This window comes from Clavelina lepadiformis, chromosome 2, assembly GCF_947623445.1.
Source record: "Clavelina lepadiformis chromosome 2, kaClaLepa1.1, whole genome shotgun sequence".
Classification (NCBI taxonomy): domain Eukaryota; kingdom Metazoa; phylum Chordata; class Ascidiacea; order Aplousobranchia; family Clavelinidae; genus Clavelina; species Clavelina lepadiformis.
In genome coordinates, this window is record NC_135241.1 from 23,383,289 (window position 1) to 23,397,637 (window position 14,349).

Genomic DNA, 14,349 nt, shown 5'->3' on the forward strand with positions numbered 1-14,349 from the left:
CAAACTGTAAAGAATGTTTAACTATTTTAAAGGTTTTATTTATTCAGAGCTCAGTTTATATAATCCTAAATATCAAGTTAATTATGGAAAAGTATTTTGATAAAGCTAGTAGATCCAAACAAAAAGAGACAACACAGCAAAAGCATAAGCGTAAATATAAAGAAGAATACGTTCAGTACGGGTTTATTGCTTCAGGACCCGAAGATAACCAACAACCTCTCTGCATTATCTGCAATAAAGCCTTATCTAATGAGTCGCTTGTTCCCAGTAAGCTTAGCAGACATTTGGAGAAAAATCATCCAACATTTCAGAATAAACCAAAAGGATATTTTGCGAACCTGAAGTCCCAAACAAACAAGCAGGCAAAGATCATGAATAGCTACCTCAAGCTGCCGGAAAAAAGATTGATTGCAAGTTACAAACTAGCTCACTTGTTGGCGAAACGTAAAAAAGCACATACGGATGCAGAATCAGTAATTGGACCAGCATTAGCCATTGTTGTTGAAGAAATGCTTGGTACTGCTGCCGCCGAAAAAGTTAGAGGAGTTCCGTTGTCAGATAACACAATTTCACGAAGGATAGAAGAGCTATCCTCAGATTTAAAGGATCAAGTTCGCGAACACTCTGTTGCTACAGACAACAAGCTGTCTGTACTATGGTCTTTACAAGTTGACGAATCTACTGACAGAACTGGGAAATCTCATCTGCTGGCTTTTATTCGCTGCATTAACAATGAAACATTGGAAAATGAATGTTTGTTTTGCAAAGAATTGAAGAGCACAACCAACGGAGAAGACATATTCAAATTGGTAGATGAAAATATTTTGCTTTCTGAGTTGTAATGGAGTAAATGTGTGAGCGTTTGTACTGATGGTTGTCCTTCAATGCGGGGGGAAATAAAGGATTTGTGGCATACGTGCTTCATAAAAATTCGAACGTGATAGTTGTACATTGCATGATCCATAGAGAAGCTCTTGTAGCTTAATCTATGCCTGCAGATTTAAAAGAAGTTATGGATCAAGCAAGCCATGTGGTAAACTACATTAAATCTCGGCCGCTACAAAATCGACTCTTTTCTCAGCTTTGTAAAGCCATGGATTGAGAGTACAGGGGTCTGCTGTATCACACTGAGGTACGATGGCTTCCTAAAGGATAGGTGTTAAAGCGCATGGTGCATTTGAAAACTCAAGTTTATTTCTTTCATGGAAAATCAAAGAAAAGACTTTGCATTTTCTCTTCTAGATGAAAGTTGGTGGGTGAAAGTTCTGTTTCTTTCTGACTTGTTTGATAAACTGAACAGTTTGAATTCTAGTCTCCAAGATCCAACTGAAAATATTATTACAGCAACATCAAAACTACGATCATTAGACGAAAAGTTGACGTTGTGGAAAACCAAGGTCTCCAAGAAAGTATTTGATTCGTTCCCCGCTCTTAACTAATCAACTCATAAACAAGAAATCATTCCGCAAATCATGAGCACATTGTCTGGACTTCAGCTTGCACTGCAACATTACTTCCCAGAATTTGCTGTTAACAACTTTAGATGGGTAGTTAATTCATTTGGAAGGAATGAATCAAGCAATCTTTCTGCAGAAGAAGAAGAAGAACATGTCAGTGATTTAAGAAACGACCCGTTTTTTCTGTTTCCACAAAAATTTGGATGAGTTTTGGCTGTCTGCTTCCAAATCCTATTCCATGATCGGTGCAAAAGCAATCAAAATTATTTTGCCATTTGCATCTTCATGGCTATGTGAACATGGTATTTCTGTTTTGACTGAAATTGAAAGCTGTAAACGAGAGAGACTGCTTGGAATTGACGACGAAATGCGGGTATTTTTGTCAACAATGCAACCTCGTTTCAGTCGTATATGTTCGTATAACAAAGCACATCCATCGCATTAACACGTAAAATTAAATTTTTTAAAGCAACTTTTCTTCTCTTGTAAGTGTGCCGCGAGCGTTTTAAAATTTTTCTAGTGTGCCACAAGCTGAAAAAGTTTGGGAACCACTGCATTAGACTATCATTGCGTCATTACACCTCCTTCAGCACAACAGTCTGTCAGGCTAAAACCTATCCGTTCCATTCGTGAGCGACGGGCGTCTTAGTAATATGTCGATGTTTTCATTTTCAAATGAAATCGTGACCATACGATGTGAACACTCAGCTTTGGATCACATAAATCGAAATGTTACTCGTGGGTTAAAATGTTAAATTTTTTTCTTTCGTCCGCTGTAGGTCGCGCAATGCATAGCATCTGCTTCAGCAATGTTCGTGTACAGTAGTATCCAGGTTAACTTTGCACTTGCATCATGACAAAGTTCGAAAAAATGTTTCACATAATTTAGGTTCAATTTTTTTCAAACGTTTATTGGTACTTACAGTAAATCAATAAACCATAATTTGCAAAGCTGTAGATATTAATTTTGTTACTAAAATGAAGCTCGTACGGATGGTGTGATGCCAGTAATTTCTTTCTCCCTGCCAGCCTACCTTTGTCATCTTTGGCCTAACAAGAATTTTCGCACGACTTACTTGACGATATTTCACTAATTGCTACGTAGCGAACCGTCTTTGACGATTTCGAGTCTTTAATTGCTTCAGAACGTGTGTTCCCTGATCAATTACGTTTTTCCGTTTTGATGTTTTTTCTTGAAATTGTCATCGAAAATGGTTCAATGAGGATGCCAATCAATCATCATTGCTCAACCCATTGCTTCTTGGTGTCGTGCTTGCAGAATGCAGAAGATAAACTTAACCTATATATGACAGACCCATTCTTTCATCACATTTCAACCCATGAATAGCGACTTAATAACATGTCATGTGCCTATACTATACATATAGTTTGACTTAAATTTACTAAACGGCGTATTTGCAAAACTAACTTTATTTGGGTCTTAAGTTTTTAACATCATTTTTTTTCTGTTAAACCAAAGTCGCCTCGTGAGGGTGGTTTTCGTCTGTAGAGCGGGACGAAGCTACTTTGCACCATATATTTAGATTAAAAGAACAGCTAATACAAAGAATTGAACTGTAGAAAGAATTCGTGTACATAAACGCTCAGTAGAATGCTGAGCAGCATACAAAAATTTAACAAACAAACACCTTGCCATGGTTAATACAAATAACTTAGGTCATCGAACAAGGTAATTAATTGATTACAATTAACGAGGAAGCAATTACAAATACGTTGACAGGTAATTCCCCTGATGTAATGACACAGTTCAACTTCCTAAATCCATTACAGCCTATAGTATATTTACTTATTAAACAACTGAAATTTTTAAACACGATTTGTGGAGAATATGTTGATTAATATTTTTAAACGTAAGGCATTTTTATTAAATGTTTGAAGTCTGTTTGTGAATGATCTGCATTTTGTTTTGTATTAAATGGAATTCTATTGCTTTGTTTATTTTTGTTCATTAACTATGGGGAGCGAAAGTTACGATGTTAAAGTACGTACGATGCGAAAGTTACGATGTAGAGACAAACTTCTGCATATATGCCCCTTGATTCCTTTTAGCCCCAGGCCCGCCGCGGTCTTAATCCGGCTCTGGTTTAGCACAGTGGTAACTGACAAGAATCACGAAATGTTCGTGATTACCTGAACAAACTCAATTTTTACCAACACTTACGTAACCTACTTCTTCGGCAACCAAGTTTACTTCAAAGAATTCTGGACCAGGACAGATAAAGCGTGGACGTGCCGTTAATGTGAACTTTTAGCTCATGGTTCTCTTCCTTGCTGTTAAGGTGAAAGAATGCCGACGCTGCTTTGGTTTTGCTAAGTTTTTCTCTCCGTCTCTGATGGTAAGCCGATAAATTAGTCCTGTCCTCTAGCCAAGGGATCCCTCCACTGTTTTCCACATCCTTGCCATTCTCTTGGTTAAAAGAGAAAAAACGGTCTCAAGTTACATTATATAACAAAACAATTCTGCTTGCTTTTGTAAAACAAGATTCGTCTTTACAAATTTTAAAAAACTTTTTTGTTCGGTATTTTAGAATCTACTATTAGAAAAATGTTCAATGAAATGAAGGTTTTGCATTTAAATTTTTTACACCTTTGAAATTTTCAAAATATATTACCACTAAAATGGATTATTTTGTGGATTTTCTGCGGAATCTGTCCATTCACTTTACGTCGAAGAATTGTTGCCTACTTTTGGCGGAATGACGTCATAACCAAGCTTTCTTGCAAGAACGAGATATTTCCTGTTGACATGATCCAGACGAAAGTAGGTTCCCTCTTATTATACTAAGTAAGGTAAGGCGTATAGAGTCAGTCCAGGCTATCTCTTTAATGCTCTTTTCCTCTCTTGGAAAATTCTTTATAATACACATTCTTTCCTCTATAATATGCTTTATCCACCTGCATTCAACATGTTTTTTTTTTAAATTATCTATGGCTATTATCGCCCCAACTTGAATTAGTTTGATGCTTGCACGTAGCATGATGATGATATCGTCTCTCACTTATTTGAAAGTGTCTCGATCAGAATCAATAATAAATCATTATTCAAGACATTGACAGTTTGGTTTTGGTACTTTAATGCTTGATGCTTAACTAGGCTATCAGGTGTTAATAAACGCGCTATCAATGGAGTCAGATTAGCGAACAATCGATCAAACAATAATAACAACAACTTACAACGCCAACAATACGTAATGGGGCAAAACCAAAGAAGTATACGATTCGTCCCGATTGCGCTGAAGTGAAGCAATAGCATCATTCAGTGAAGTACAGTCGAATCCGCTTAATTCGGACACCGGATAACCCGGACAACCGCTTTATTCGGCCAAAATGCTCGGGAACGGAACAAAAGTAAAAATTGAACGTAAAAAACTCCCGTTAATTCGGACAATTCTCCGCTTAATTCGGACACAGGTTCGCAGTTCCTATCGTTACATCGTTAGGTTATGAAACAATAAACAGTACTTCGTTGGTTTTAACACAAGATGCAATTGCATTATGAGTGATTATGGTGAAACAATGACGATTGATGCGGTAACAATCGACAATGAACTCATATAAGGCCATGCCAGCTTCATAGTCGCTTTTACTTCGGTACCATTGCGACCATCTTGTAGAACAGAATGGTACAGAAAAGTTTAGAAGAAAAAGTGAAAGTGCTCACTAAACTAAACGAAGAAAAAAATGAAGACGCTTCCTTGACAGTTCGGCAGTTAGCTGCGTTGGTGGGGATATCAAAACGTACTTTGCAAGATTGGCAGAAAAATGATGCAAATCTGCGTGAACAACGTGAAGAGACTATATGCTTCGTGGACGAGGTTTAAAGAGGAAGCGGCTCAGAATGTGCGTTTTATGCGTACTCATTTACTCATACTCTTGTGCGTTTTATGCGATCAGTGCCAATTACTGCAGTATAGCGCAGGTGCAATTCATTTATTACGCAACAGTACAGTATTTTGAATGCGTTGTTTGCATTTACGCATGACCATGAAACGAACAATTGATTTTCCGCTTAATTTGGACAAAGCCGTTTCTCCGCTTAATTCGGCCAAAAGTGAGCGGAACCAAAGTGTCCGAATTAAGCGGAGTCGACTGTACTCTGATAAATTGCATGGCGTCGCAAAGCAATGCGTTGCAAATGATTATTTTTCGTACAAATCGCATTCAGTTTACTGTACGCCAAAGCCACCTTCAGGTGCACTAATGGCATCTGTTAGTTTAATAATTTGTGGCTGACTTACCATGGTTTTGTTATTTATGAACACTGACGGATATTCCCTTAAACGAAAAGTGATGTGGCTTGATGAAATTAGAACATTAAATTATTAGCGTACTTCTATTGCCCGTATAAATTCTAGACCGTTTCCAGTTAAACGTATAGGCTAAATTACCCAAGGACGTGAAAGGACACAAAGTTAGTCTGAGACAACATAACAAACCACAATTGTTTGCTAGTAAAGGGCAAAGTCTAAAGTTCGTTCAAGCGGAACGAAATGTTTGACTTTCAGCAAACAAATGATTAGTTTAATGTAGAACATTAAACGCTATTTTTAAACGTATGCTAGCGACGTATTTACGTTACACCTTAGAAAATGTACAAAGGAGGGCTAGGCCTTTATCAACTAAACAATCTTTGCGGCTTTGAATGCTATACCGGTACCACATGTAGCAGGAAGCAATAGTGTACACACTAATTGGATGTTTGATGTATCTAGACGTTAAGCATGTATTTAGTAGCGTGACGAGGGTAGGTAGACTTGTAGTAGCGTGCTTTTGCTGCGGGTATTAAAGAAAGAATTCAAATTGCATATTAACTTCAATCATTTAGCAAATACAAAACAGCAATCTAATGTAAATTAAACTCATCATGTATACAGACTGAGTTATGCATGTACTGTAGTTCAGTGAAGTAAGCTGTAGTATGTCGATAAAAAATACGCAAATCTCCCTTGATAAGAACATTCTGGAAATATGTTGGAGTGATGATCATATTAGCAGGTTTGTGCTAAAATGCGGTCAAATGTATTTAGTAACCAGAACGTGATAGAAGATATGAACCAGACTGACTGAAACCAAGTTTACTATTTTACAGGTTTCACGCAAAATGGATTCGGTTTCACTGCAAATGCGTCAGATGCAAACCAACTGTGACATTTGATTACAAAATTGACATTCCTTCGTTTTCCCCGGACTTGGCCTATGACGAAGTGAAGATTACCGATGAAGGTATGTTATGTTTCAAGGTCTGTTGTCTATAAGCTTTTCGAAAATCTTGTTCTTTTGATATTGGTTTTAGCAACCTATGAAATCTAAAGACAATTATGTCACCGATTTAGGACACAAACTTTACATAACATTCGAAAAAGAGCTCTTCAAAAATCATACAACTGAGCATGACGTCGATTGGTTGAGACAAAAGTGCTATTGTGACGTGTGCTTGGAGGAGAAGGTTAATGCACGTGACGTCATTAGCAAACATTTGAGGAGCGGAAGGGAGAAGGTTCCACCTGAAATAGATTTTGAAGAAATTCTAGAAGATTCTGATCGAGGAACGTACATGTAAGTGATAGACGGTATCATCATTCTTCTACGTGAAAACACCAAATTAGTTCAAGTTGTGGGCGACAATAGCTGGATGGTTTTAAAGAAAATTGTAAACGCAGGTGGCTTCAGCATATTATACAGGAAGGAATGTGTATCATAAAATACGTTCCAACTGAGGAAAACATGATTGAAGAGGTTTGATGGTAGTTTACTGGTCTAACTTTTTCTGAAAGGATCTTTCACGATTTAGCATTATCTACTGATTCAAATTTAATTAATCGTCACAATAACTTACACATTTCAACTTTGATCAGATTACTAGGAAAGTTGCAAACCTGGAAGTGACAAGCTATGGACCGGTAAGATGTCTATTGTTTATAATACAAGAGCGACATGCTTGCATGTGAACTAACAATATAATCGCATCGACCAAACAGACAACTGTGACAACGACAACTTTTTGAAAATAAGGTTTGGAATGTGATAGACACAGGCGGTGACAACGCCGCCTACAGCACAATAGGACTTCCCCTACATCAAGACCAACCCCAGTATGAAACAGCTCCTGGGTTACAGCTTTTGCATACACTCAGGTTCGTAAAACTAATTTTTTTAGCATAATTGCAGACCAAGGTAGAAGACTTGTAAGACGATGCAACCAAAAAATCATAACAAATAATTTATGTTCATCATGGCCGAACCCTTATATTAAATATGAAAATAACCAAGTGAAACAAACACAAAAAATTTGTTATGTTTAAGATTTGACTCCGCCGTAACCGGTGGGAACTCCACCATGGTTGATATGTTTGAAGCAGTGGAAATTATGCGAAAAGAATCGTCGGAAGATTTCCAAACGTTTGTTGAGGTTCCGGCAAATTGGTGCCAAATCGACCTCAATCCGTTCAGTATCGAACCAGTGTACTTGGAGCACCAGAAGCCTCACATTACTTTGGACTATTTTGGAAAGGTAACATATGCTGAGAACTTACGGTAATAAATTGGTCATGGATTAAGACTTGTGGCTCACAGATACTTATCTCTGAAGGTAGTCGGATGTGTTTGGCAGCCAGGAACACATTCGGCATTACAAGTTCGTGAGAGAGATGTGGAAAGATATTACAAAGCCCACAACAAAATGATGGAGATAATACGGAGAGAAGAGTTACAGGTGTCGACACATTACGACCGCTAGACTTATTAAGCACTCTATTCTACTGTATGTGCCCGGCTTTATTAACCATGTATTGTTCGGGGCATTTGTGAATATTCTTTCTATTTCTAGTACAAATTTAAACTTTCCCCTGGAGATTTGTTAATTTTCAACAACAGGAGAATGCTTCACGCACGAGACGCTTACAAAAGCAACGGCGGTGTCCGACATTTACGAGTAAGTAGTTCAATTGTAACTTGAACACATCTCAGACGAGTATAAGCCATAGTACCACAGTCCATTTCACAGAAATGCTTAAAACAAACTAACTCGTATAACGTTTGCGTCAGCTGTGGATTCACATCATACATTTATAGGCATTATATCAATACAACGCTAATAATATTTTCGTAATAGTTATGTTGTAATATTTTATGATAGTAATAATATACAGTAATATTATTAAGTATAATAATAGGGAACCTACTTGCGTCTGGATCATGTCAAGAGCAAATATCTCGTTCTTGCAAGGAAGCTTGGTTATGACGTCATTCCGCCAAAAGTAGGCAACAATTCTTCGATGTGAAGTTAATCGAGGTTCCCCAGCTGCGATGTTTGCTTTGTAAAACTTACTTCTATGCGTATCACCAAAACAGATACTTCTATGATGTTCCTGATGAAGAAGATTTAAAATTCGCTTAACATCACATGATTAAGCTTTCTACCATTTTACGTCTCGCTAAGACGTTAAAATCCACTTTTGAAAGCTTGAAATTACGCTCTTAGACCTTTTTCCCACCCAAGGTTATCTCAGCCAAAAGCCGAGAAGTGTAGACAGACTGACTAGAAAGTTAATGGTGAAGGATGAACTATGAGTATTAAAATTGCAAATTTTACGTCTATTTTTAAGGACAGCCACTTGAATTTTATTAGAAATCATCTTCTATATGTCAATGAAGCATTTTTCTGTGTTTAAACTGTTATCCTTTACGTTTATACGTAAAGGTTTACGTTTACGTTTATTTACGTTATAAATGCAAGATGAAAACTAACTAAAAATTTTTTCCTGTTATGTGTAGCCAAATATGAATACGAGGGTACGGATCACCAGATTCACTCTTCACTATATAGAGAGATCATGCATCTCACCAATTTATTGCATTTAGTCATGTAATTGTAGGCATTCAAATTGTAATGCAATTTATCTTCCACAAAGCATTTCCCCTAACTAAATTGCGTTTCTTTAGAACGTCATGTGTGATTTACTTTTGCCTGAAACTTATCACTTCAACGGTGTCACTGTTTTTATTAGTTCGAACGTCTGGCTACAATAGTCCGACATGTAAATAGGTCAAAGCGAGTACTACATGCTGCGTTAACTCGTTGCAAAAGTAAGGTGTGTCAAGACAGCGATACGATCCTTTGTTTATACAATTTTCCCGAGGGTAAATAGTTATGTACGCAATAGGGTGTGCAACCAAATACGGCATCGTGATATAACTAAGGCAATCGCCGTGACGATTACGTCACAGACCACGACCTTTGTCCGGAGGGTTAATGCATGGTTATTGAGGACTCGATGGATGAGGCGACCAAAAGCGTAGTGTGCTGCCTTTATCTGGTTGTCGACGTCTGTTTTGCATGTGGGTGTTTTTGAATGTATCCTTCTAAGGCAGGAGAAATGGTCAACTTCATCAAGGGGTGTTTCATTGATGTTGATCCTTGAAAGATTTTTCCCAGACGAAGACCGAATGAGAGCTTTGTTTTTTGTCGGTGTACACTCGCATTCCAAAACGTTCATAGGAGTCGTTATAAAGGTTAGGTCTGCGTCTCATGGACAATTTATCGGAGTTGTATCAATTGTAAACTACCTGCTACCATGCGATATCGCAGGTCAATGCTAGGGGTCCCAGATGAGATTTCATTTCCAAGTGGACGTAAACATCATGTATAGGGATAAAAAGTTAGGCGTACAAATTTTAGTGTCCAAAATTTCACACTTTTAAATTTATTATCGATTTGTTTTGTCTCAATTAGTTAGTGATTTCAATGGCATGGTTGTTGTTCGTAAATTTGTTTTCTTCCGTTGTTTTGAAATTTGTAGATAATAGTGTAATGTTGAAGAGTAATTATGAGAGCGAATATCACGATTATTCTATTTGTTTCAGTGCTCGAGAAATAGGGATTTTTAAACCTCTCTTCTTCTTTTTATGTGTACGGCTCACAATACAAGGTTTGAGACCATTTCAATCCCAAGCTATAGCCTAAATAAAGTCTGCAACTGCAAGTTCATTGCCGACGCTATAGCCTAGTCCGGTACCTGCGGTAAAATATAGGAATGCTTGACCAGTTTAAGCACATCTGCGACATTCCTACGGTGTAAATATATATAACCTGCTACTACTCACCTACCTATGGAGATGTATTCCGTTCAAAACGCGTTAGCTAGCCTACTACCACTACCATACCTAATACAAACCAGTTATCAGGCATGTTGATTTTACATTGTGACATCATAATGACCCCCGTCTGTATCATACTTAATAAGGGGCCAAATTTTTGGCCAAAACTACTTAACGCCGTTACCTGATGTTCCTGAAATTTGACATGTGATTGTACTATGCATTTGACGAATATTTCACAAAATCCAAAAAAATTCATAAATGTCCAATTTCTACCATGGCTCGCTAAACTCAGACTAGACTTTTGGGCCAAAAAATCACATTTCATCAACGTTTAACCACATTTTTACCTGACGTGTGCGTGCAACTTGTAATTAAGTTTTTAAAGCGCCATTTGCTAAGGTAATACCCAGAATAAAAAACAAACGCTGGCTTCTGATCAGTCAAACAGAATTTTTAAGCATTACTCGAATGTCCAACATTTACATAAAAATTGCATATATCAACGTAAATCGGGTTCGTAAATTGATTACGGTGGGCTATAATTCTTTTGGCAACAATTAGCGGTCTCAAATTGCATCATTTAACGAACATATCTGCTTGCCTTGGATGAGTGAGATTCATCTTTATAGATGTTAAATTTGTCTCGTTCGGTATTTTAAAGCCTATTACTAGAGAAATACACCAAACTGTTGTAATTAATACAACTGCAGCAGCAGGGATATTCATAGTATGTCTGTAGTTGTAGTTGTATTACAACTGATTTAGTATATCAAACTGTAATTACAACGGTTAGGTATACTAAATCAGTTTCGACCCTACCCCAGTTATACTTGAGAAATGTACAAGGGAATGAAGGTTTTGCATTTTCTTTTTTTACACCTTTGAAATTGTCCAAACATACCACCATTAAAAAGAATTATTATTGCAAAATTTCTGGAAGAACCTTGGCCTTCTCACATCGACGAATTGTTGCCTACTTTTGGCGGAATGACGTCATAACCAAGCTTCCTTGCAAGAACGAGATATTTGCTCTTGACATCATCCAGACGCAAGTAGGCTCCCTGTTATCATATTTAGCAATATCATATTATTACCTACTATCATAAAAATATTACACTATTTTGATTATAACAACAGTGTATTTAAACATGTATGATGTGAATCCACAGTTAATACAAAGAATATATGATTTAGTTTGTTTAAAGCAATTCCGTGAAAATGGGTCTGGGTACTATGGCTAATACTCGTCTGAGGTGAGTTCAAGGCACAATTAAACCACTTACGAGTAAATGTCGGACACCGCCATTGCTTTTGTAAGCGTCTCGTGCGTGAAGCATTCTCCTGTTGTTGAAAATTATCAGATCTCCAGCGGAAAGTTTGAATTTGTACTAGAAATAAGAGGTATATTTAGAAATGCATCGTTCTGTATAATAAACGATTAATAAAACATACACAGTTACACACACAGTAGAATGGGGTGTGTTTAATTAATCTAATCTAATAGTTAAGTTGCGTCGACACCTGTAATTTTTCTCTCCGTATAATCTCCATCATTTTGTTGTGGGCTTTGTAATATCTTTCCACATCTCTCTCACGAACTTGCAATGCTGATTGCAAACCTGGGTGCCAAACACATCCGACTACCTTTAGAGATAAGTATCTGTGATCCACGAGTCTTAATCTACGATCAATCCGATACTGTAAGTTCTCAGCATATGTTACCTTTCCAAAATAGTCCAAAGTAATGTGAGGCTTCTGGTGCTCCAGGTGAGTTGGCTCGATGCTGGATGGGCTGTGGTCGATTTGGCAATAAGTTGCCGGAACCTCAACTAACGTTTGAAAATCTTCCGGCGATTCTTTTCGCAAAATTTCCACTGCTTTAAACATATCAACCAAAGTGGAGTCCCCGCCAGTAACAGCCGAGTCAAATCTAAAACATAACAAATTTTATGTGTTTGTTTCACTCAGTTATTTTCATATTTAATATTAGGGTTCGACAAACTGAAAATATTTGTTATGATTTGTTATGATATGATGTTTGCATCGTTTTGCAAGTCTTCTACCTTGGTCTGCAATTATGCGCAAATAAATAATTAGTTTTACGAACCTGAGTGTATGCAAAAGCTGTAACCCAGGAGCGGATTCATAAGTGGGTTGGTCTTGATGTAGGGGAAGTCCTATTGTGCTGTAGGCGGCGTTGTCAACTCCAGTGTCTATCACACTCCAAACCTTATTTTCAAAAAGTTGTCATTGTCACAGTTGTCTTTTTGGGCGATGCGACTATATCGTTAGTTTACGTGCAAGCATGTCGCTCTTGCCTTATGTACTATAGACATCTTACCGGTCCATAGCTTGTCATTTCCAGAGTAGCAACTTTGCTGCCAATCTAATAGAAATTGATCTTGCAAGTTAATTTGCCTTTATTCAAAGTTGAAATAATAGATAATGTTAATCTGTAAAAGATATTTTTAGAAAGAACCAACTGGAAAACTATCATCGAACCTCTTCAATCATCTTCTCTTCTCTTGGAACGTTTTCTATGAGACACATTCCTTCCTCTATAACATGCTTAAGCCACCTAGGTTTTAAGTTTATAATTGAAAGTTATTAGTCGGCTATCGTACGGCTGTCGTTTTCCTCAACTAGAACTATACAGTAAAGTTATTTTACTCCGTAACTGCTGCTGGGTACCCTAAGTGCTATCACGTAAACGAAGATGGTGATCATAATATCCTCTTGCACTTACTTGAAAGTTCCTCGATCAGAATTGTCCACAATTTCTTTGTAATCTACTTTCGGGAGAATTTTTTTTTTTCCTTTTCTCAAATGTTTGCTAATAACGTCACGTGCCTTGACTTTTTCCTCCAAACACGCGTCACAATAGCATTTCTGTCTCAACCAATCGACGTCATGCTCAGTTACATGATTTTGAAAGAGCTCTTTCTCGAATGTTACGTGAAGCTTTTGTCCTAAAAGCGTGACAAAATGTTTGGTAAAAAGCAAGGGTAGCCAAAACAACGATTGAAAGTGAAATGTTATCAAAGGGTTAACAAGTAAATAGACCAATCAGTACAGAGCACAGCATACCTTCATCGGTAATCTTTAGATTGCATATAGGTGGTCAAAACCGATATTGAAAGAACAAGATTTTTGAAAATTATACAGGCAACAGACGAACATAACATAACATACCTTCATCGGTTATCTTCACTTCGTCATAGGCCAAGTCCGGCGAAAACGAAGGAATGTCAATTTTGTAATCGAATGTCACAGTCGGTTTGCATCTGACGCATTTGCAGTGGAATCGAATCCATTTTGCGTGAAACCTGTAAAAAAGTAAACTTGGTCTCAGTCAGTGTGGTTCATATCTTCTAGCACGTTCTGGTTACAAAATACATTTGACCGCATTTTAGCACAAACCTGCTAATATGATCATCACTCCAACATATTTCCAGAATGTTCTTATCAAGGGAGATTTGCACACTTTTTATCGACATACTAAAGCTTGCTTCACTGCACTACAGTACATGCACAACTCAGTCTGTATACAATATACATGATGAGTGAAATTTACATTAGATTGCTGTTTTGTGTTTGCTAAATAATTGAAGTCAAAATGCAATTTGAATCCTTCCTTTAATTCCTGCAGCAAAAGCAAGCTACTACATGTCTACCTACCCTCGTCACGCTACTAAATGCATGTTTAACGTCTAATTTCATCAAACATCTAACCAATGTGTACACTGTTGCTTCCTGTTATATGAGGTACCGG

General features: G+C 37.3%; 3 protein-coding genes across 3 annotated transcripts; 2 read left to right on the plus strand and 1 right to left on the minus strand.

Moving 5' to 3' along the window:
* The first annotated feature begins 83 nt into the window (after positions 1–83).
* LOC143444967 (zinc finger BED domain-containing protein 5-like) lies at positions 84–842 on the plus strand. Its single transcript, XM_076943759.1, has one exon. It carries the CDS (start codon positions 84–86, stop codon positions 840–842), a length of 759 nt encoding a protein of 252 aa, XP_076799874.1.
* A 5,447-nt stretch (positions 843–6,289) lies between these two features.
* Positions 6,290–9,244, plus strand: LOC143446121 (gamma-butyrobetaine dioxygenase-like). The gene is made up of 10 exons (XM_076945619.1): positions 6,290–6,473; positions 6,568–6,701; positions 6,812–7,034; positions 7,139–7,214; positions 7,334–7,378; positions 7,491–7,612; positions 7,782–7,989; positions 8,068–8,190; positions 8,305–8,409; positions 8,651–9,244. The coding sequence occupies exons 1-10, from the start codon at positions 6,397–6,399 to the stop codon at positions 8,756–8,758; spliced, it is 1,221 nt and encodes a 406-aa protein (XP_076801734.1). The 5' UTR covers positions 6,290–6,396; the 3' UTR covers positions 8,759–9,244.
* A 2,175-nt stretch (positions 9,245–11,419) lies between these two features.
* Positions 11,420–14,139, minus strand: LOC143446119 (gamma-butyrobetaine dioxygenase-like). The gene is made up of 10 exons (XM_076945615.1): positions 13,998–14,139; positions 13,770–13,903; positions 13,324–13,546; positions 13,080–13,155; positions 12,919–12,963; positions 12,685–12,806; positions 12,300–12,507; positions 12,099–12,221; positions 11,861–11,965; positions 11,420–11,638 (listed from the first exon to the last, which is right to left on the minus strand). Exons 1-10 carry the CDS (start codon positions 14,072–14,074, stop codon positions 11,531–11,533), a joined length of 1,221 nt encoding a protein of 406 aa, XP_076801730.1. The 5' UTR covers positions 14,075–14,139; the 3' UTR covers positions 11,420–11,530.
* Positions 14,140–14,349: the final 210 nt, after the last annotated feature.

Bases quoted from the DNA above. Each gene is read 5' to 3' on its own strand.
- LOC143444967 (XM_076943759.1), top strand. From the start codon at position 84: ATGGAAAAGTATTTTGATAAAGCTAGTAGATCCAAACAAAAAGAGACA.
- LOC143446121 (XM_076945619.1), top strand. From the start codon at position 6,397: ATGTCGATAAAAAATACGCAAATCTCCCTTGATAAGAACATTCTGGAA. The intron at 6,702-6,811 runs GTATGTTATGTT...TCACCGATTTAG, and splicing joins AGTGAAGATTACCGATGAAG to GACACAAACTTTACATAACA. The intron at 7,215-7,333 runs GTTTGATGGTAG...AACTTTGATCAG, and splicing joins AGGAAAACATGATTGAAGAG to ATTACTAGGAAAGTTGCAAA.
- LOC143446119 (XM_076945615.1), bottom strand. From the start codon at position 14,074: ATGTCGATAAAAAGTGTGCAAATCTCCCTTGATAAGAACATTCTGGAA. The intron at 13,547-13,769 runs GTATGTTATGTT...TCACGCTTTTAG, and splicing joins AGTGAAGATAACCGATGAAG to GACAAAAGCTTCACGTAACA. The intron at 12,508-12,684 runs GTTCGTAAAACT...GTTATGTTTTAG, and splicing joins CAGCTTTTGCATACACTCAG to ATTTGACTCGGCTGTTACTG.